The 21,588-nt window shown below is 49.9% G+C and overlaps 7 protein-coding genes across 7 annotated transcripts, besides 1 other annotated feature; 2 read left to right on the forward strand and 5 right to left on the reverse strand.

Moving 5' to 3' along the window:
- Positions 1-127: 127 nt before the first annotated feature.
- Positions 128-1,421, reverse strand: NFIA_021840 (asparaginase ahrA; the record flags this gene model as incomplete). Its single annotated transcript, XM_001265371.1, has 2 exons — positions 128-385; positions 447-1,421. The coding sequence occupies 2 exons, from the start codon at positions 1,419-1,421 to the stop codon at positions 128-130; spliced, it is 1,233 nt and encodes a 410-aa protein (XP_001265372.1).
- Positions 1,422-2,444: 1,023 nt separating this feature from the next.
- NFIA_021850 (DUF3712 domain-containing protein) lies at positions 2,445-3,600 on the reverse strand (the record flags this gene model as incomplete). The annotated part of the gene is made up of 4 exons (XM_001265372.1): positions 2,445-2,732; positions 2,780-2,904; positions 2,967-3,382; positions 3,443-3,600. The coding sequence occupies 4 exons, from the start codon at positions 3,598-3,600 to the stop codon at positions 2,445-2,447; spliced, it is 987 nt and encodes a 328-aa protein (XP_001265373.1).
- A 2,756-nt stretch (positions 3,601-6,356) lies between these two features.
- Positions 6,357-8,693, reverse strand: NFIA_021860 (tetratricopeptide repeat protein; the record flags this gene model as incomplete). The annotated part of the gene is made up of 2 exons (XM_001265373.1): positions 6,357-6,510; positions 6,568-8,693. 2 exons carry the CDS (start codon positions 8,691-8,693, stop codon positions 6,357-6,359), a joined length of 2,280 nt encoding a protein of 759 aa, XP_001265374.1.
- A 2,824-nt stretch (positions 8,694-11,517) lies between these two features.
- Positions 11,518-11,541: a microsatellite.
- Positions 11,542-13,032: 1,491 nt separating this feature from the next.
- NFIA_021870 (putative transcription factor) lies at positions 13,033-14,515 on the forward strand (the record flags this gene model as incomplete). The annotated part of the gene is made up of 2 exons (XM_001265374.1): positions 13,033-14,011; positions 14,064-14,515. The coding sequence occupies 2 exons, from the start codon at positions 13,033-13,035 to the stop codon at positions 14,513-14,515; spliced, it is 1,431 nt and encodes a 476-aa protein (XP_001265375.1).
- A 1,039-nt stretch (positions 14,516-15,554) lies between these two features.
- NFIA_021880 (MCT family MFS transporter) lies at positions 15,555-16,879 on the reverse strand (the record flags this gene model as incomplete). The annotated part of the gene is made up of 2 exons (XM_001265375.1): positions 15,555-16,668; positions 16,731-16,879. 2 exons carry the CDS (start codon positions 16,877-16,879, stop codon positions 15,555-15,557), a joined length of 1,263 nt encoding a protein of 420 aa, XP_001265376.1.
- Positions 16,880-18,476: 1,597 nt separating this feature from the next.
- NFIA_021890 (uncharacterized protein) lies at positions 18,477-19,366 on the forward strand (the record flags this gene model as incomplete). The annotated part of the gene is made up of 2 exons (XM_001265376.1): positions 18,477-18,920; positions 19,004-19,366. The coding sequence occupies 2 exons, from the start codon at positions 18,477-18,479 to the stop codon at positions 19,364-19,366; spliced, it is 807 nt and encodes a 268-aa protein (XP_001265377.1).
- A 214-nt stretch (positions 19,367-19,580) lies between these two features.
- On the reverse strand, positions 19,581-21,152 carry NFIA_021900 (DUF1776 domain-containing protein; the record flags this gene model as incomplete). The annotated part of the gene is made up of 4 exons (XM_001265377.1): positions 19,581-20,432; positions 20,486-20,649; positions 20,710-21,058; positions 21,120-21,152. The coding sequence occupies 4 exons, from the start codon at positions 21,150-21,152 to the stop codon at positions 19,581-19,583; spliced, it is 1,398 nt and encodes a 465-aa protein (XP_001265378.1).
- Positions 21,153-21,588: the final 436 nt, after the last annotated feature.

The following is a 21,588-nucleotide window of genomic DNA, read 5'->3' on the forward strand; positions in this document are numbered from 1 at the left end:
TCATCTAGCGTATTATCAAATCGAACGAGTCTATAACAACATATCTCTATAGCCATAGCCGTAGCCATAAAATCTTGTCTAAGAAGTCTATGAAAACCACAAATGCAACTCAAAAGAAAGGAAGAAATCAAGCAACCCCATTCTTCGCAAACGCCTCCTTGATCTCCTTGAACCCCTTGTTCTCGGCAAGCAGCAGACCAAGCAGGATGCGCGCTTTCTGCGGGTTCAGGAAGCCGCTCTCAATTGTGGTATCGCTGTCTGTGATGGCGACTTCGCCGTTGCCGGTGCGGGAGCTGAGGACTATAGGGAGGGAGTGCGTGGATGCGATGTCGTCGATGGCGTCGTAGAAGCCGCTTGAGACGCTTCCTGCGCCGGAGCCGGCGATCTGGATTAGGTTCAGTTTTAGCGGTTGATCCGGTGAGGGTTTGGAAAGGGGCAGGACTTACGACGATGCCCTTTGCGCCGTTATCGACGGCGTCGTAGAGCGTATCATTTTGCATATCCTGGTACGAGTAGAGGATGTCGACTCTGGGGATGGAGGCGAGGTTGCGCACGTCGAAGGTGGTCTTACCGGTGGGCATGACGGGCGGGTAGAAGAAGTACGGGTTGTTGGAGACGATGGCGCCGAGGTTGCCCATCTCGACGGCCTTGAAGGTGTCCATGGTGTTGGCGTTTGTCTTGGAGGCGTAGAACGCGGACACAATGCGGTCGTTCAGGACGACCAGCGCGCCGCGGTTGCGTGCGGTGGGGTGCGCGGCGACGGTCACGGCCTGGAGGAGGTTGAACGGGCCGTCGGCGGAGATGGCGGTTGCGGGCCGCATGGCGCCGACGACGACGATGGGCTTGCCGCAGTTGACGGTAGCGTCGAGGAAGAAGGCCGTCTCCTCGAGCGTGTCGGTGCCGTGCGTGATGACGGCGCCGCTCATGGTGGGGTCGTCGCAGACGACCTCGTTGATGGTCTTGGCCATGCGGAGCAGAAGGGAAGACGTCACGTCGGGGCTGCCGACATTGGCGACTTGGATGCCGGCCACGTTGGCAACGTCCAGCATCTCGGGGACGGCGTCCATGAGCTGCTGGATGCCGATCGCGCCGGCCGTGTAGCCTGTTGTGGCGGTGTTGTCGTCGCTGGAGCCGGCGATGGTGCCGCCGGTTGCGAGGATGGTGACATTAGGGAGCGTCGTGTTCATCTGGGTGAAGTTCAGGCCATGCGAGTTGGTGAAGACATATGTACTGTTTGAGCCGGTTGCCCGGGGGTAGACAAACGGAGAGGCATTCCCAACGGCTATCAAAGCCGCGAGTGTGATGGTTTTGACGCTGAGTTTGGTCATCTTTGCGATCTGATGAGGCGAACTGCTCTGCTTCGAGGGATTGGAGTCGCTGTACACGCCAGGCAACCGTACCAGCAAAGCATCGTAGCACATCCATCCTTAAATAGTTACTCTCGTCAACACTTAGCCGTCGGCCGCACGACAAACCAGGAACTGAGACACTATCCAAGCTCACGATTACCATGATAAGGAGGTATCGTCGCGGTACTGCTGGGATCTCGTAATGATAATCAATATCAATTGGAGTCGTTTCGAGGACCATGTGGGATCGACTCCAAATTCTGCTTGGCATGAGGCATTTATCTGCAAGAGGAATTCTGGAACTTAACTCGACGCAGGAACCAGGAGAACAGCTCTCCAATCTGTTAATAATCGGCTCCTTGCCAAGAGGGAGTCGTTATCCATCAGCGATAAGTGTTGGAGATTGGAGAAACATCGGAGAATTCATTGCATTGGCATTACTGATAAGATCGGCGCATGGTTGATTTCTCAAATCTCTCAACGGAAAGCGCCCGAACGATGCCGATAGATGATGTTGCGTCCTGATCTATGTAAGGTAGAAAGAAGGTCCTGCCTGTGGTTGAATTATTCCAGCGGTGAAGAATCAGGTTGCCAGTAGAAGCCCTTATCGCCTCAGGCACAACCATGGATCGTCCGCAGCTAAATGCATTTTCACGAAACCATTTCTCTTTAGATATCACCAATAGATTAGCCAATTTTAATATGTCATCCAAAATATATTCGAGGTCGTTTTCAAAAAACCCTATCTCCTTTGCACTTACGGTTCACTTGATTGGTTCAAAGCTGGCTACAGAACTCCCGTCGGAGTCAACCTTCGAAGCGATGATAGGTCACGGAACAGCACGAGAAGATAAGGTATCATATATATTTGAGTCTGTCGCTGTCGGCGATCACTACCGCATGGTCAACAAAACGAGTCAAGAAAGAAGGTGTGCAACAGTAAGTGGAATAAATCCATCCAATCGTCATAACATTAGCATATATGTATCAACACTGGATTGTACATGTAGCCCCGTAAGGCAAGAAGTGAAAAGAAAAGCCCAGTGGTATATATATCCACCGGTAAGGATATCTCTCAACAACGTCACCAATCGATTAGCCTAGCAACTTAGCAAGGTCCAAGGTCACATTAAGTGTATTCGACGCCAGGGCCTCGCTAAAGTACGGGATGGCTTGGCCGTTGTAAACGCTCGAGTTGGTCGAGCTTCCTGAGATCGACACAGGGAGACCGTTGGGGTACTTGTCGAAGAATGGTGCAATTGCCGACAGTTTGACGGCGGATGTCATGGGCAGGGTGTTGTTGCCGGGAACCAGCTTCAGGTCGTTCAGGTATGAGGTACCAATGGAGGTTCCTTCGCAAGAGAGGTCGAGAGTGACATTACCCTAGGTCAATCAGTCGACGCTACATTGAAGTAAAGAAAGCAACATACCATGCTGATCGTCATCGGAGATGGGTTGGGGATGTACACGGTTCCACCAAAATTGGCGCCATTCGACGATTTACCGGACAAGGCATGCATTTCCGTAATGGCGAAACCTTCGAGCTTGTTGAGAGCTAGAGTTTGCATAATCAGCTGTGTCCGACGCCATGGGTTTGACCGAGCCCTGGTCACTCACCCTTCATAGTAACAGTCTTGTTGTACGTCACATCGATTTTAGGCAGGCCACCCTGCTTCAGGTCGGGCTTGCCATAGATGTTTAATTTAATCTCCTCACTCTGCATGACCGCTGTAGCAAATCCTCCAAAGGCACCCACATCGCTCAGGTCCAGGGTCTGGCTGATATGGACCACAGTGCCGTCATTGGCTTTCACCTGAGGAACCTTGACGGTTGCGAACGATGCAGCGCCCAGCAAGCCGACAGTAGCATCGAAGGCATAGATCGTAGGATGGAACATGCTGTGCGAGCCGATGACCTGTGTCTGGTCCAAGAACAACGAATCCGGCGTGGGATCGGAGATGATCATCTCCCTGATCTCCAATGTGGAGTCATTGATGTCGCCTTGTGCGATGTTTGGATACCCAACATACACCCTATTGTCTTGTCAGCTCCGAGCCTTTTTTTTCTCATGTATCACGCAGAAGAGAACATACAAGGGAAGGGTCACCACCAGGACGACCACAATGATCACGATGATATGAACCCACCACCACCGCTTGTAGTGGTTGAGCACACGTCTCCCAAAGCTCGGTTTGGGAGACGGGCCCTCCACAAACCCAACCTCGGAGACTTCTGGCTTATCGCCGGCCATTTCGGATCGCTTTGTGCTTTTTGTAGTCTGTCCGACGCTCTGACGTAGGACCGGGATGGCGTGTGACACAAACGGTCTATCCCCGGCGCGTCAGTATACAGAAGTGGTCGAAGAGTCAGTCGTTTAACAGTGCACACACTGTTCAGATGATTAGCATCAGTTCAGAACCAGAACAACGTTATAGTTAATAATATACCGAGTCATGCATCAAGCACAAAGCAAGGCCGTTGAAAATTATTGGAGACAATAGGGACACAGAAAAACGGACGGGGTTAAAAAAAATTGCTTGAAAGAGAGGATCTACCTATTTTAGTTTGTCCACCGAGGGGAAGGCGAAAAAGTACTGAGGGCGGATGGTCAAAGTCCAGATTCCAGACGACGGACCACCCAGTCCCTAGGGACCTGTCAAGTGCTATATCTATGCCCAAGGAGGGGCGAGGTTCCATCACATGTAGAAAAATACAAAGCAACCAGATTCAAGCACCGCGGATCTTTCCACCTGACGGAGTTGGATTCTGACCAATATCCGGAGACTTGTACAGAAACATTCCCCCTTCCCGACTGCTTAATTTTGGATCTTGTGGAGAAAAGGGGGGAAGGGGGGAGCTAAGTGACTGGGGTTTGGACGCCAGGACCCAAGGTGCGAGAGACTAGAAGAGAGATGGATACTAGACAAGCAGCGTGGCGAGGACCGTTACGGGATACCTCGTAGATTAAATGAGATGACCTCGGCGGATGAGGGATAAGCGAGCATGAGACAGAGCCATGGCCACGATCAGGCTGATGAACAGCAGTTTATGGCTGATGCATCATGATTTGCGTTAGCTTTGCGAGGCATATTCCCAAACCAGCCGAGGCTGAAGGGCGTCGAGGATAACTAAGTTTGCAGGCTCTTTCCCAGGAAGCATAATCCTGGGTTGTTTCGCAACGTAGCAGTCTGGATTTGATTGGATTGGGTGCGATTGATAGTGCTGACTCTAAACGAGGGGCGACTTGTACTCCTGTAGGCTGGCAGGGACTAGAGAGGTACTACTCTAGTATTCGCCAGACCCCGGATGCAAGCCCGGATGGTGGTGGATGGGAGGGTCCAATCCTACCTCTCGTAAAGAAAGTGCAATTTCCCCATGGTCGATCCTGACTTAGCAAGGGAGAGAAAGTCTCGGGAACTGATTGGACTGGAAGGCCGGGGTAAAGAGGAGAAGTGAGACCAAGTGGGTTGGAATGATGAGAAACATGGAATAATGGAGGCAATGGCCCAAAAAGAGCAGCCAAGACAGAAGCAACCACAAGAGAGAATGCGGTTTATTTTGGTTAGATTCGCGGGGGCGCAGAAGCCAGAAGGTCGAACAAGCCAATCGCCAACAAAGTGAGCAGACTAAAAGAGCCGGACAAGATAGCGCGAGTGTGTGACCTGGGGTTACAGGCGGGAATGGCCGCTTTAGGTGATTCCTCCGTGCGCCATCCTAAATACGAGTCATCTTCCTTGGTTAGTAACTTCGGATGGAGCTGCAAAGTCGCCAATTAAGATTTTCATGATTTTGGGATCTTGAGCAACCATCAGTCATCGCGAAGGCGATGCTGATTCGACGACAAAGGCTCCGACACCTGAGATCGATCGACAGTCGCAAATCGAAGACCAACTACTCTCATTCTCAGATCGTCAGTTTCACGTTGAAGAGTTATTACCTCTTGACTGGATTTGGACTATGGCGCCATAATTCTGAAGGTTTGTTACAAACTAAAAAATAAAAATAATTGCACTAGCCACACCTGAGACGATGATCTACACAAACGATCAACCCGAGGTAGGATCCCCCTGCTAACGGGGATTTCGGGTCGTACGAAAGACCCGAACCATCTACAGTTCTCTGTCGTCATCATTCTAGCAGTCCGGTTTTATTCAATGGCTCGGATATGTTAGTCTTGAGTATGAGGGCAAATATGCCAATCAGAGCTGCTGTGTAACCATACTAGGAGATAAAAGTCGAGGCGCTGCATCGCCTTAGGCGATTCCAGCCTATCCTGCGCTGATATTATAGCTTAGTAGATGACTGTTCGAAGATATAAAGCAAGTAGCTACACTGTTCGAAATGTCACAAAACGTTCCAGAACTGGGCGGCCAAGGCCTCCTGTACCGAAAAACATTTCAATTAAGTTTGAGTATCATGAGGATCATCAGGTATAAACTGTGCCAGAATATACATCGCCAGCTGAAGAAGAAGAAGAAAGAATAAAGAAAGAGAAAGGCACGAACTGTTGGAAAGAAAGATAGAAATAGATGGAGAACCAAAAAGGTGATGGAAGGGGACAGCATCACACAGTGATTAGAAATTACGGGTATCCAAGAAGAGTCAAGAGGCAAAGCTCACAAAGCAGCCAAATGACCATTGGCAGATCTCGCAGCACCCGCGCCAGAGTCGACTGAGGCAGCCGACAAGTACTGCTCGAACCTCAATAATGAACAGGAGAATGGAAGAGAAGGTTGATGAAGTGAAAAAAAAAAAAAAAGATAGAAAAATGAACAAAGTGAAAAGCATCACGAGCATTAGCTCTAGATGGTACATTCACACGAATGCAAGAATAGGCTTCAACTCAGCGTGGTGGCAGTACACCTTGTTGCTAGGGACAAAGCGTGAAAAGGAACAGAAGAAGAACGAGGGAGGTAAAGAAGAAGATATAGAGAAAATGCACAAGGAACGATAGCGAAGGCTTTTCTGTTTCCTGACAAATGGTGGGCAACGACAACTGCACAATGTTCAAGCTTCAGCTGCTAGAGACTTTTTGCGATGGAAAAGACTGCGAGTTCGGGACTTGCTGCGGGTGTTCTTCTCAGGCGTTCCGCCCTGTCGACCTCGGCCACGCGAACGAGGGGCGCATTCGTCATCCGACTTGTACTTGTCCTTGTAAATCCTATAAGTGCGCATTAGTATCATCGACCAATCTATCTAGTGTCCGATCCCGGCTTACCAGCTGTTCCCAACCATGCTGATCCCCTTCGCTTCCGCCTGGCGATAGAACTTGGCCGCTTTCTTCATGTCCTTCTTGCAGCCGATACCTTCAGCGTAGCAAAATCCAGCCTCTGCCAGCGCGTCCGCATCACCCCACTGACCTGCAATCTCGAAGCAGCGCAAAGCTAGAGATTTGTCCTGCTCGATACCCCATCCGTTCAGATGGCTCACGCCAAGCTCGTAGATACTGAGGGCAAACTGCGCACGATAGGCTTTTTGCATCTCCTTTGCTCGCTGAGGTACAGTGCCATTCGAATCGTCCATCAGCTCCAGTCCCACGCAATCGACGGCTTTACGGAGCCACTGCACGCCTTCTCGTTGGTTTGGTCGCATACCCCAGCCATGGCGGCATGCCAGGGCATAGAGAAGCATCCCAGTGGGATGATTTTGCTTGGCAGCAATCCGCAGATGATATGTAGATTCTTTTAGAGATCCTTTCTCGTGGCATTCAATCCCCTTGGCCACATGTTCATCTGCGGTGATCATACCAGATGATGAAGCTGCCCTGCCCGTCTGCGGTCGAATCGTGGAGGCGGAGTCCACAGAAGAAGTCGTATCCTCCTTATCTTCTTTGTTCGAGCTTGTCAATTCTGGTGGAGGTGCCACTGCCTTCTGTTTCTCAACAGATGGAGGCTCTACCTGGTCAACTTCGGGTTCAGACGTGGCCTCAGCCTCCTGAGAGCGCAGGCCGGGTCCGTTCGCCGAAGGCGTCGGTCCGGCTATTGTTGGAGTATCGTACATCGACTGCGCCCTTTGTGAATACACGGACTGCGAGTATACTGACTCATGTCGTGAGAGCGGCGGAGATGGGGTCCGAGAGGGCCTCAGACGCGCTTCCGTACTGGCAGGAGGCGGGCTTTCGAATAGCGGCTCTTTCCACTCAAAGTTTGGAGTCTGCAGACCGGAGAACACAACAGAGTCTCTGGAGACCTTGCGACCCCGAGGAAGAGAATACTTCGTGTAGATATATGAAGACACTGCGGATGACGGCTCCTCATGCGAACGGTTGGCTAGGTCCGAATGCGTAGGCACAATAATAGGACTGGGCTTATGCTCGCGATGCATCGTGCCCGATTGGTTCGTTTGATCCATACCACCAATGCTGACTGGCGCAGAAAGGCTCGTGCTCGACCTACTCAAGGGACGCGAGAAGTTGAACGACGGTCGGGGAAGATAGCCTGTAGTATTTGACGTCTCCGAGCTCAAAGATGGGGACCGAGGATGTGAGCGGGGATTGGCCGACATTGGCGAGTACGGCAGCGACATGGCGCTACAGGACGACAGCTTGCGCGGTTTCGAAAACGTCGACCCTGCGTTCGAACTGCTATAATCGTCATCGGAACTTTCCGGCTGAGTGGCTCTGGAACTGGTAGATGGCCTTGACAGCGGAGAAGGAGGCGGTGCCAGGCCCCGTGGGACATTGAGTCGAGAAGCAGAATCAGTCGATGAATTGCGAGATGGCGCAGCGATAGCAAGGCCAACAGAAGAGACAGGGCTGGCAGGGCTGGAGGGACCGGGAGCATAGAACCGTGGAGGCGCCTCCGGTGCACTGCCCATAGACATATCTTCGTCAGGAGATTCAGCACGCGGGGCTCCAAAGGTATCTGGTTCCATAGGAAGCGGCGTAGGTCCTTCAGTCGGTGTGGCCTCTTCGTCATCCTCTGCGAAGCCATCCTCGCTGGCAAGATACGAAACAGCACTAATGCGAGGGTGCTCGGACTGTGGACGAAACTTTGGCTCCTCAACCTCCGGATTGTTCTTCTGAGTAGGACGTCTTGCAAGTTCCCCGCCTCTTCCACCTTGAGAGTAGTAAGAATCGCCGGATGATGGGGCCCGAAAGTAGCCTGGTCGACCTTGTGACAAAGATCGTGCGACGCTGGAAGGGGGCAATCTGCTCATGCGCCTTTCTCCCCGTTTCGACTCTTCCAATTGCCGGGCCAGAAGCCGACCCTGAGCAGCGAACGCATCAAGAGGGGAGAGCGCAGGAGGAATCTCGCCGTCAAAATGTTCGATGCGCGGCGAGGGGCTCCGGAGGGCATCGTAAGATTGGGAGCGGGTTTCACCAAACTGCGGCCGGGAGGTCATGGTTGCGGGACAAGGGCTTCAAGGCGTTGGAACTCGAGATAAGCAGTTATTCTTCTGTACAACGGAATATGTTCCATTCAGTTCATCTATCCGGAGTCGCTGTAATCGTTCGTGAATGCAACTTTTCGCATTGGTCTCTGTCAAAATCGAAGAAGGTTAGATGAGGCGCGCATGAAACTGTGAAAAGTGCCCTAAGAGTAAGAAGAAAGGAAGAGATGCGAGAGGATATAACAAAAGGAGGGAGGAGGAAGAATTACAGAAGATAAAAATGAATGGCGATCCTGTGAGTATGAAGAGTGTAGTGAAAGAAGCGCAGCAGACCAGGCTTAGTTGGATAGTGATATTAGTTCCTGTGAAGGTTCAATGAATGACGGGGTAGTTGGAAAATTGAAGGAAGATAAAGTCAAGAAAATAAACAGAAACAATGAAAGAGATCAAAGAGTTGAAAAGTGCCACAAATCAAGTAGAGCAGCGATGATCAAGCATCGCGACTCCGAGAAAGCGACTGGGATATCTAGCCAGATGTTGATGGCGGATGTCGAGGAGGGAGAGGGAATAGGCTTCCTAGGTACAGCGTAGACTTAGGGAACATAACAAGCTAGACTAGATGATACCTCGATGGGTCCCAAACACAACCCATGGGATTTTTCGACCATTCAACTCGACGCCCTGACGATCATTAGACGAAACGAGGGGCGGAACAGCAGAGTGGACTTAAAAGGGAAAAACTGACAGTCAGTCTGGGCATTCTCCACGCGGAGCGATGCTTGTATTCAACGCGTTTCCAGACTGTATGCCGTTCTGTACGTAATTAGATTTCAAAGTGTCTTGGCTCAATACCCACACTGAACGTACCATTCGGAATGCCAAGCCAGAAAACGTCTCAACAGAAAACACATACACTTACATTATTTACATGACAAGCATGGAATAACCATCATGTTCCTACTGCTGGAGTCAGGGGCTGCATTACATGCGGTGCATTTATTATAATCGTCACAAGTGCATCAATCAATTCATTGAATTCCAAGAGAGACTATGTCTTTGAAGTCAGTTGGTGCGCGAACAAAATATATTTTCTGAATTGAGATGGTGATCTAGACTACCAAGCTTCCAGAAAAACAGTCCAATTCTTCCCAACATACGACGATCATCCATATTAATGTCTCTTGAAGCTTCCCATCGGCAAATCATACCATAGGGTCGATGTTCAGGCCTTGGTCTTACCAAGGATAGACGGTCTCGCAGTCTGGTTCGTCCTGACTTGAGACCCGAAAGTGGGGAAGTCGCCTCTATATATAACTCCTTTGAATCATCGCCCGAGCCCCTGTGCCATGAGTAAATACGACAGAGACCAACAATTCTTCGCTTAAAAAACACAGAATTTAGGATCTTGAATCATAGGCGCCTTGATTTCATAAGACTCTATATCCGCCAGATTGAAAAGTATGTGGTTATGGTTATTGTTGTGCTCTGAAGCTATTCAAATGAGGTACTCCATTATTCTGTTGCCTTTTATTACCATCTGAGACATTTATCAAAGTGCTGCGTTGCAATAATGACTAATGATCTCTTATTGGCCATTTGCCGTTTGATTCCTGACTTGCTCTTGACAGATGTCGTCGACTGGAATTCTCCCGTTGAGTATGTACATAGTAGTGATCACTAGTTATAAACTTCAGTCAACTCCTGCCTTGATCTTCTAGTCTTTAAGATTTCACTAATAGTGCAGTGGAAACACCAGAATATAATCCTTCGAGATGGTGTAAGTCAGCATACTGTTATAGGCCATATTTTGGACTATCATATCAATGTGCTGCTGGCATAATCTCATGGTATTCTGACAGGAGCTGACCCGGAGCATCAAGGACACGAACTAATAAAAGGCATGTGAGGTCGCGGCTCCTGAAAAATGCATATCAACCGCCCGAGTCATTTTGAAGAGATTCAACCAATATCCTTGTTTGGATTATTCGAGACTATCACTACCAGAGCAGGGTCTGGTGCAAGCCACTCCATATTATATGTATACTTGGTTACTTCATACAGAGGCAGGTGAGGCTAACAATCAATATACTCCAGCACTGCCACTGGGGCGCTTATTTACCTCTGTATGCGATTCGCCTCCATTGTTTTGCTTCTCTCTGAGTAAGGCGCCAACTCCCCGAGGAGAACAGAGAGGGAGGGTGTATATCTTGATGAGAGCCGCCTCATCAAGCACGCAATCAAGCTTCCATGGAGAATGGTGGCCACCTGGGAGGACAACATTTCCACTTACCCAATACCTAGAGAACAGGCTTGATGTTACCTAAGACTGCGTTGAGGCCCATTCTTCAGGCTCAAATCTGAGGTCCCATGGCTTCTAGACACCAAAAGTCAATCTGCATCTCCACGGTTTAACATGATGGCTACGATTACTCCATAATATTACTGAGTAGTCTATTACCATTCATCTTCAGGCCGTCCAGGCACTCTAGGGCAGGGAGCAAGAGTCTCGTATATCTCGATTCGATCAGCATCTTTTTAATTTTCATTGGAGAAAAGCTTTTATTTTACGCGTCTTCGCGAAAATGGTGCCCGGGTCCTATACACTCAGACGGGTTTTCAAACCCTCAGGAGGATTCAGCTAAGTCACAATAGGGAAGGTTCGGGCTAACCTTACACGATCCCGATTACCTTGCCAAAGCTGTTCTTTAGATCCAATGCAGACTTAGCAAACCAAACTGATAGTCTGCCACTCACGCACTCTCGCAGTGATATGCCCCGCATCTACCTTCATCAAACTGCGTTGACAGAGTCGAAGGAAAGGCAGACAAGCAGCCATATTATACACACCATTATACACACCAGGTAAATATACGTTAATAAGCATTGCCTACATTTGGCGAGAAATTGAGTCCCCTTTCCAGTCAAGTTTCTGCGTTTACTGGCCTACAACTCTGTGAAGCCAAGGTTACCCTTAGCCTTCGCAGGCTTTGTTTCTCCTGCAACCATGGAAACCTCCATCGATATTCGAGACGGGTTCGGTGGTCAAGGTGTGTGGATTCTCGTATAGTTGCAATAATATCAGAAGCTCACCATCACCCGAAGCATCCGAGCTTTTGGGAGTGGATCCATCTGATTGAGAGTAAGCAAGCTCTTATCTTTTCCTCGAGGGCTATCAACGTAATCTATCCTTGGAAGATCTTGCTTCGCTGAAGAAAACACCTTGCCGTGTACGGAGTGAGGAGACCGAGCCAATATACGGGGAGCCACGTTCGTGGAGGGTCATTGTGTCCCAAATGCTTTTGGAAAGAGTTGACAAGGCCATTCACGTCTATGAGGACAAAGAAGGCAGATTCCGCAGAAGCCTCAAAGAGATACTTCAGCATGTATTCCTACAAAGTTGCCAGGAAAGCGCGCCTTTGTGAAATACAACAGCGATGCCACAATCGCCCCATGCTCATGAAACAACTGTAGAGCTCCATTCGCACCATGTATCTGGGCCCCTGTAATCACTTAGATAGAGCAGCTCATCTTCATCTCTTCCTCAGCGGTGACTGCTTATTCTGTCTTCCGACACGTTAACTTGGAATTGGTCGTCTGTCCGTCCCACAGCGATTCAAGACCAGTTCGCTCCACATTACTTTGAATGTCACCCTATTACGAAGGAGAATCGCACTATCACAGCCAATAATATTAATGTGCCTCACTAGTCTCTAAGTGAACTGTTTTTCTGCAAGTCCTGTCTGATTGCCTGATATGGGTGGTGCTGCTGCTGCTGCTTTTTTGAGGGACTCACATGAGTTGCTTAGTGAATACTTTGGATCACTCACTAATCACTTATTAAGGCTCAGGATGCGTCGCAAAAGCCGTTGACTTCCCGACGAGCTAATACCCGCCAAAATTCTCGCATGCCATTAGTGTGATATCTTAGGAGCTCTCGCTCCGTGTGTATCGTCTTGGGATGGGGCCGGTGTGTTCATGCAAGGCTGCGAGCCTCAGTGCGGGCTCCTGCTAAGTGGCTGCGGGACTTAGTTTTTTAGTGGCATTTATCAAGACAGTGGATTCGTGCCAACTTGCTGACTGATGCAAGTACTACTCCATAGATAAATATGGTGTCCATCTTATCTGGAACCCCTGTTATTATTAGCTGTGAGTTGTCAGTCACAAAACCTTGTATAGGTACTGTGTGGTGTGGCTTGACATCGTTGTGGGTTGGCAAAATTCAGTGCAGAGAATCCATGTCCCATGTTACATCGTCCGTACATGGTGCCTAGTTTATCCGAGGAAGTAAGTGACTTCTGTCCCTCTCTCATATTGACCTTACCTGCGATGTGCCACTCTCTACATTTTTTCAATGACCACTCCTCTCCGGCGCCGAAACGGTCGCAAGGCAGCCTGTGAGGCCTGTCGAAGGCGGAAATTAGCATGTGACCACAGTTACCCTACGTGCCAGCGATGTGAAAAGCTCTCAATGAAATGCGTCTATTTTGAGCGTTCCTTGGCAGACACAAGAGTAAATAGGATCACCGAAGACGTAGGACCGCCGCCCAGCCCGTCCAGGGAGCCAGTCCATGCGCCATATGCATTGGAGAATTGGCGGGTTCCACAGCAGACCACACCCATGATCGACAGCCCCACGGAGTATCTGGGTCCGACAAGCTTTACGTCAGTTTTTATGGAGCATGGTGATCGGTTTGAGTTGAAGCATGCAGTTAGAGGATCAGGGAGTCAGGCAGACCGTGTCACTGATCCTGATCTGAGCTCGCCTCCACAACCGAAGTCCGCTGCGGACAGGCAGCGGCTGCAGCTCGGTGCCGAAGTTCTACAACAGATACCCGGAGAACAGGATTGTTCCAGTCTCTTTTCGAGGCATGTCAACCCAAATGATGGCTGGATTCGACTAGCCGCCCATCACTCGTCAGAGAGGATGTGGAATGCATTCCGCCCGGCCCTAACACGACGGTCGACAGACGACTTGCTGACTCTGGCTGCCCGTATTTCAGCAAATAGCAAGGCAACATTGAAGGGGGAGCAAGATCCTCAAGCGTGGCTGGCGTCATTTACCGGGAGGCAGATGCGGTGGGAAACCTTCGGCATCTTGTACACCTATTGGGCGTTCGGAGCGATATCCTCATCCCCGGAGAGCGAGGCCGTCTCCCGGTACTCTCAGGAGCATCCATCAGTCATGGGACCGAAGCAGTTGATGGCCCACCTAAAGCATTATGCGTCCTTGTGCATTGATTTGTGCCGGCGGCTTAGCTCAGTCAACGTCCTGTTTGTGTATCTGCTCTACAAGCACAATATCTTAGAAGGTATTCTGAACGGTGACAAAAGTATGTAGCTCGATGGTACGCTGGAATAAATGGCAAGATACTAACTAAACAGGTCTCTCATGTTGGATGCAGCATGGTGAGCTCGTTGCGGTTACCACGTCCATAGGATTACATCGAGAGCTGACAGCTGCATCAAAACAGCCGACACTGCAGCACGAGATGAAAAGGAGGGTTTTCGCTGCAGTCTTTAACATTGACAAGGTCATATCAACTTTCACCGGCAGACCGCCAATGCTGAGTCTAGCATGTTCATCGACATGTCTCCCACTGGACCTGAGCGATGAGGCGCTGTTGTCAGGCGATCTTCAGGCTGCAGCCGCTGAGCTGGACTCACATGGATGGAACAAATACGGCCAAATTTACTCCACGACGATCCTGCGATCCCGTACAATGTTCGCACAAATTCGACATGAGATACTGGAGTTTTTGCAAGCTTCGTTGGATGCCCCGCCAGAACAGTTGGTAGAACGAGCCATGTGCGTTTTCCTCGCTGAGCCCATATAATACTAAACGTCATACAGGAGATTGAAACAAAAGACACATGATACATACATGCAGCTACCAGAGTCGATCATATTCTCATCGACTAAGGTAGACAGTGCAGACATTCCAGGGTATGATGTCTATGCACAAATACTCACTAAACTTGAGTTTCTGCTGAATCTGTTCCTGCTGGAACGCCTCTTGACGCGTCATAAGACAAACACCACGCAGGACCTAGTCAATGTAAGCCAGCGCATGCTGGAACTGACCTTGATATTCTGGAAGAAAAAAGACCGTTTCGTTGGTCTCTACAGTGATTTTGAGTGGCTGGCATGTTCCCATCTGTTCCTCCGCTCGTTAAGTTACATGGGAACCTGCTGACCAAGGCAGGCAATGTCGTACGCTGTTCCCCCTAGTGGGGTCCTCTGCCTCGAACTGCTGCGACGAGAATATATCCTACACATCCCACGCTTGGACATTATCCAGAACCTCAGTTTGCTGGTTGCGTACCTCGACTGGATCCAGCCTTTGGCGTCTTGCGGGAATACGGTTTCGTTTATTCGGAGGATCCTTGGTCGGTGTCTGGATCAAATTCTCAATGTGCCCTCTTATCTGGAACCCCACCAACCTAGTCCTGATGCTCTCTTTAATCGACCATTCTCGGACGAGAGTGCTGTTACTGATTATCCACACCTTGAACTTTTAAACACTTTTGACTGGATTGACTGGGATGGAGTCTAGCCGAGGCTGCGTGATGAATCTTTGAGACTATGTGGTACGGCAAAATGGAGCTTGACGGCGCTGAGCTTTATTTTTTGCTGAGGTTTTTGCTTTTCTCATGATTCTCGGTGTTTCTATTATAACTGCGCATATACCGAGTGTTAGTCTGAATAGGGGAGAAAAATAATCTCTAGATCCAGGCGGAAAAGGTCCTGTTTCTTTCGCACCAGACATAATAAGTTGAAACGACGGTAGAACTGAGCACGCCAACGCGTCGATTTAACCCATGGACATGCAACAAAACCAGAGGGCTTCTCTGGCCGCAGGGACGAGTCGGTCCCTAATTCGTTCTTTCCTTAAGAAGACTTGCGCAAAAGAGGAGAACACCCGTCGTACCGATGGTGAGCCCCGAGTATAGCTGAACCCCCAGATACGATCGCGTATCGTCCAGGATGGCGCCTGCAACCGGCGCACCGCACAGAGATCCAAAACCACACAACAGAGAGCACATTCCCATTCGAGTTCCAAGTGTCTGGAGATTTGGTGTCAAGGCCGTCAATGCAACCGCTGGGAGTGAGACGAAAGCGCCGGAGAAAAAGCCGTACAAGACGGCCAACGCTATTAGGCCGCCCGCGTTAGAGATGGCTATCCAGCAGAGTGAAAGGATGCCGCTGATGATTGCACTTCCTAGAAGAATATTTAACGGACCAAAACGCAAGCCAAGAAGGCCAGGAACAATCCGACCCGGAACTGAGGCGGCATTTAGGATCGAGACAAGGTAGAATGCAAGCGCCTCTCCCATGGCATGCTTTTGGATAGCATACGCTTCAATGTAGAAGATCGGATTGAAGAAGCCAGCATAGCCAAAGAACATCGCCATACAGAACAGCGTATACGGGACCTCCTTGAACGCAGAGAATTCGGTTAAAACGCGCCTTTGCTTTGGAACTTGGCCAACGCGCATAACGCTGAGTGAGAATGATGTCGTTGCAAGAACCAGGAAACCCAGCACGCGAGTGGCCCACCCAAACCCGATATGAGGCTGCAGTTGCCGAAAGACAATCGGGTACAATACTCCTCCAAGGCTACTTCCGGACGCGGCAACGGCCGTGGCAATCGCTCTGCGAGATGAGAAGTACTGTGGAATAATGGCCACAGAGGGAATATACAAGCATCCATTACCAATGCCAACGCAGAAGGCTTGGGCAAGAAGCACCTGCCAGTAGTCTGTGCACACACTTAAAGCCATGAAGCCAACCACAACCAGGATAGACCCTGTGGCCACTAAGCCGTAAAAGTATCCGGAATCATAGAGAGGGCCAGTGATTACACCGACCACGAGCAAGAGAAATGCCTGTATGGCGCCAATCCAGGAGATATTCGAGCTGGATTGGTCCTTGACCAGTCCGATTTCATAGTAAGTTTGGAAGACACCAAATGTGTTCACCGTTCCCCTAGTTTATGAAAGTCCTCTGTTAGTGATGTAAACCTCGATGGTGAATCTCAGGACAGATACCATGAATTAAAAAATAGGAAAAAAGACCCTGCCACCTGTAGCCAGGCCTGCAGACCCCCATTCACTGGTGCACTATACGCAATTTCTTCTGTGGCATCAGACCTAGCCTCCTGCTTTTCAGGAGAAGTGTCGTTTTGCTGGTGCGTCATTTTGATTTTTCAGTCAGAAGGCAGAACGTCCGACTGCGATTAGTATAACAGTAAGGAGTAACACCTTAGAAGTGCATGAAATGGTATCTTGAGTACTATTCCCACTTCTTAAGATAAAGAAACCGTCAGGTGCGGCTTCGGCTCTCGGCTTCGGATTGAACTTGGTATTCACCAGGGTGTGCTGGTGTCAATGTCTAGGACTACTGGTTTCTATTAATCTTCTTATTTTGCATTTGAGTGTATCTGCCAAAAGCACAACCCATTTGATGACTCTGCAGACAAGAAGGCTTTTTTCCTTCTCCTTTTCTCCCGACAAGACTCCAGCAAGGGGCCTACGTTTGTACAAAGACAACTGTATATATTCTTCTACTCCTCACTCTTCCTGCACGCAAGATGATATTACGATTCTGCTTGAGACGGACATGGCATTATGCAATTACTGCCGACTTACATCTACAAGAACTAGATAATGTCATTATCGATATCATAGGATCTACAGATTAGGGCATTACCATATACTCAAGTGATAAAAACGGTGATACATTTATTGAGACACTACAGATTGCATATACCCCGTCATGCATGCACTAGGGCTGTGTGTCTCTCGAATGCTGTCAATTTCGGTGCGCCGAGTTATGAGAACCTTATCACTCGGGCATTTAGAGCACTGGTTCCATGCGCAAGTTTCATAAGTATCTGCAAGGATACCGTCACACCAGGCATACCACCTCTGCCACGTCCAGCTGTTGAGCCATCCGCTGCCGCCGCGTACCTTGTTGCCCAGCACGCCTTTGCTGCGCAAGTTAGTGAGTCGGGAACTTTGATCTCGCTCGAGTAACCCACAATATCACTTCAAACGGCAAAAGCTTCATGCCGGGACTCTGGCCTGGTGGGATTCCCTCCCACATACGACCACACCATACGGCGGACCTAAGCTTTGACGAGATCAAGGAAGAGGTCAAAGGGTGGCTGCTCTTTGTGAAGGTAGGATCAAATTGCCTTGTCTAGATTGGATATTAACAGCAGCTCAGGAGAGCTGGGTTTCTCGCGCCCATGCTGGGGTAGCCGAAAGTGAGGATGAGGATTATGAACTTCGCCAGCGACGAGCATTGGTCGACCGATGGATAGCTCTCATCCTGGTTCGAATGGACTGGCTAGCTCTGTGAGCAAAAAGCAGCAGCGCTTCGGACCGAATCCAGAAATAGGAAGTCAAAACAGTGGGACCTCATACAGTCGGATCACAGCCGAGGCTGCGTATTGGAGTCTTGTCTCTACACTAAAATAGTCAAAGTTCCGGTCTCCATCAGCCTTCGGTTAGGTTCAATCCACGTATCCACAGCGCAGACTACGTACAGTACTTTCGTAGACGGGCTGTTCCCAAGGCACCCGACAAAAACATTGGACTGGCGACAGCACGCACTTGAAACGACGAACAAATTTTAGCTCAGCCTTTGAAGTTGAACCTCCCTAGCGGAAATTTTCTTGAATAAACCCAGTATGACCGTTAGATAAACTCTTATTCCACTCCTTTCCCACCTTCCCCCCCGCAATATCCCATCCTCATGCGCGCACGACCACCGCCGCCGCCGTCGCCAATATGAAGCTATCCAAACCCTCCTTCGGCGTCGACCCCTCCCTCGACTCCCGCCACTGCTACGAAACCTCCTGGCTCCTCCCCCCTCTCCCCTTCGCTCTCCTCCGCGCCCTAATCGCCCTCTACATCTTCGTCACAATCTTTTTCATCTGGGGCTGGGACGGCACCCACGGCGACTCCGACGCCATTGGCCACAGCTTCAGCTACTTCACCTGGCTCACGTACTGGGGTCTGGGCTTCTATTATCTCGTCGCCGCGATCCATACCGCATGCTACGCACGCACGGGGCGCTCCGTGCTCTTCGACAGACTGCCTCGTGCGCTGCGCGCCCTGCATGCGATTTTCTACGCGACCATCACTACCTTCCCGTTTCTCGTGACGATCGTATTCTGGGCGATTCTCTTTGAGCCGCCGTGGTATACGCGGACTTTTGAGGCTTGGTCGAATGTATGCTGTCCATGTTTGAGAGAAAAAAAAAAAAAAGTTCGCAAAGTGAGTGTCGAGTGTCGCTAACGCTATGAATGATGTAGATCTCGCAGCACGGCCTCAACTCCCTCTGGGCCCTGCTGGAAATCATCCTCCCCACCACGAACCCGCATTCGCTTCTGGCGTTTCCGGTCCTGGTGCTGATTCTCCTGCTGTATGTCGCGCTCGCGTACTTGACCTACCACACTGAGGGGTTCTACACCTACTCGTTCTTGGATCCTGGTCCGGACGGCGAGCATAGTGGTCGCGTGACGGCTTACTGCTTTGGGATCTTTGCAGCGATCCTGGTCATTTTCATTCTCTCGTGGGCTGCTATCTGGTTGAGGCGGAGGCTTACCCATGGAAAGATAAAGAGGTCGGTCTACGACAAGGAGGACGTTCCTGAGCTGCGGCATGTCGGAGTTTAGTCGGGGTATTATGCGGTGTGTATATAGGATAATACGTAATATTAATGAGCATGTATGTGTGCACGCTGCAATACAATAATAGTTGAGATGCAATTGAGTATTCTTTTCATGAGATGTCCGTTGCGTCCAGAATAGAGAGGAGATGGGATTTGACAGATCAAAGCATGTCAGCGGGGGTCAGTATCCAAATTATAACCAAAAATAGGCAGAAATATTATCGCGCCTCATTGACTTTTTCCCAGCCAGTCTCACTGCTGCTATTGCTGGCACTGTCCGACGCTGTAGGGTGGCCACCTCGGAGGCCCATCATCCATCCTACCAGGCCGGCGGGAACCCACTCGCCAATGATGCTATATGACCGCGCGCCTCGTCCAGCGTATATGACGCGTTTCTTAGGCACTTTTCTTCCAAAAATATCTTTCGATGCTGGCTCCAGCGCATCCAACACCGCATAGTGCAGCGTTCTGGCAGGTGAGCCTCGCACCGTACTGGGTCCTGCAGATGCCACGGGCCGCTGTTCGATGCTCGAAAGGTACTGCGGTCCATAGAGAGACCGTTGCTGTGCGCTCCATGCGAGGACCTCAGTCCCAGTGACATGACTCTGCGCATCACGGAACTGGGGGCCGAGGTCGATGTTGCCAAGCTTCAACTCCACAACATCAATGTTCTTATGCTGCAAGAGCCGCAGCTCCGTCCGTAGAGACGTCGCGAATCCCGACAAAGCGCGGGCAGTAGTGACTTCAGGACCGGCAAATGGAGCTGAAAGTGACGATGATATAGAGGGATAGAGGACGAGGATAGTGCTATTGGTGTTGCGAAGAGTAAGAAGAGGCAGGAAGATCTGAGTGGTTAGTATAGGAGAAAGGAGTCGAGTATTGATGGTATCGGCCCAGGCTGATGGTGGAATAGTGGCAACCGGGCCAGTTGTATAATTAGGAGACGGAACCAGGATAGTACCGCTTAGCTGGCAGGTATGGGGAGGTACGCCGGGCATCGGCCATTGCGGTTGTGTAATGAGGGAATGTATGTCACGCAGAGAGGGATGAATCTCAGAAGGCGAAGGGGTCTTTAACAAGGTCAGTAATAGTTCGTCGTCTGAAATGCGGAATAGAGGCTCACTGCTGTGAGGTCAAGCCAAAGGGCTCTGATATCCATTCGGTCTTCCGACCGAACCAGCTGCTCCTCTTGGGCTGATGTGACAGTAATAAACACAATATACCCTCGACGCTCCAAATCAGTGGCAATCGCTCTGGTCATAGGTTCATGAGGAGACCCGGCGACAACTGACCAAGTAGTTAGCCCTTATGGACAACCCGTACAGGTTTCCCATCTCGGTAACATACCAACTATCTCCTTTCGAGCACCGTTTCCAGCCCTCCTTGCCTTCCGCCGGCGTCCATGTAGCTTGCTACTCCCAAAATACAGGACGCTGGTTGTCCCAATAAATGCGATTAAAGCAGCGCTCCATGCTCGATTTCGGATCATCCAGTCATACGCGCGATCAGTGAAAGACTGCGACCGCGCCGCATGGAAGCCTGGATATGTCTTGGGTGAAGGTCGGATCGCAGGAGGGAGCCATGATTGATGTGAGAGTGTATCACGAATCACTGTCGCGATGTGATCGACTTGCCGATCGATAGAATCTGCGACCTCGAGCGAGTATCTTCTTACGTCATGCGGAATCGACGCAAGCTGGACGTTGAAGCATCTTGTAAGCCTTTTGACTGGCAGTAATTTAGACCGAGTAACTCACATAATCGAAGAAGAACTGGTCATCGCTTGTCATCTTGATCGGAAGTTGAAATCAGAAGCGAAATGCTTGATGCCACAGAGGTTGATAAAGGCGAAAAAGTTCCACTGATAAGTGCAGCAATGTATATCAACCAGTCACATGAGCACGATATACTCCACAGCGCAGGATAAGGATAAGGCTGTCAACTGTAGCTTTGAGTCTCAGAAATACTTAATATAGAAGCTGCTATTTGTACCGGAGAATATCTAGATGATTTGGATATTTTCATGTTATTAAGTGGAACTCACTGTGAAATGTTGCAGACTACAGTATACTGATCCCCACCTACGTTCTTTAATCTCATACTCTTGACTTCATGTAAACTAGTCCATATCTGTACTAGCCTCCTCTGTGGTACATCAAAGCCGCTGCTTTATGCATCGAAATTGCCACAACTTCTCAACCCTTGGTTGGTCATCTATTTCTTCAG

The sequence above is a fragment of the Aspergillus fischeri genome, genomic scaffold (genome assembly GCF_000149645.3).
Source record: "Aspergillus fischeri NRRL 181 1099437636249 genomic scaffold, whole genome shotgun sequence".
NCBI classification, from domain to species: Eukaryota; Fungi; Ascomycota; class Eurotiomycetes; order Eurotiales; family Aspergillaceae; genus Aspergillus; species Aspergillus fischeri.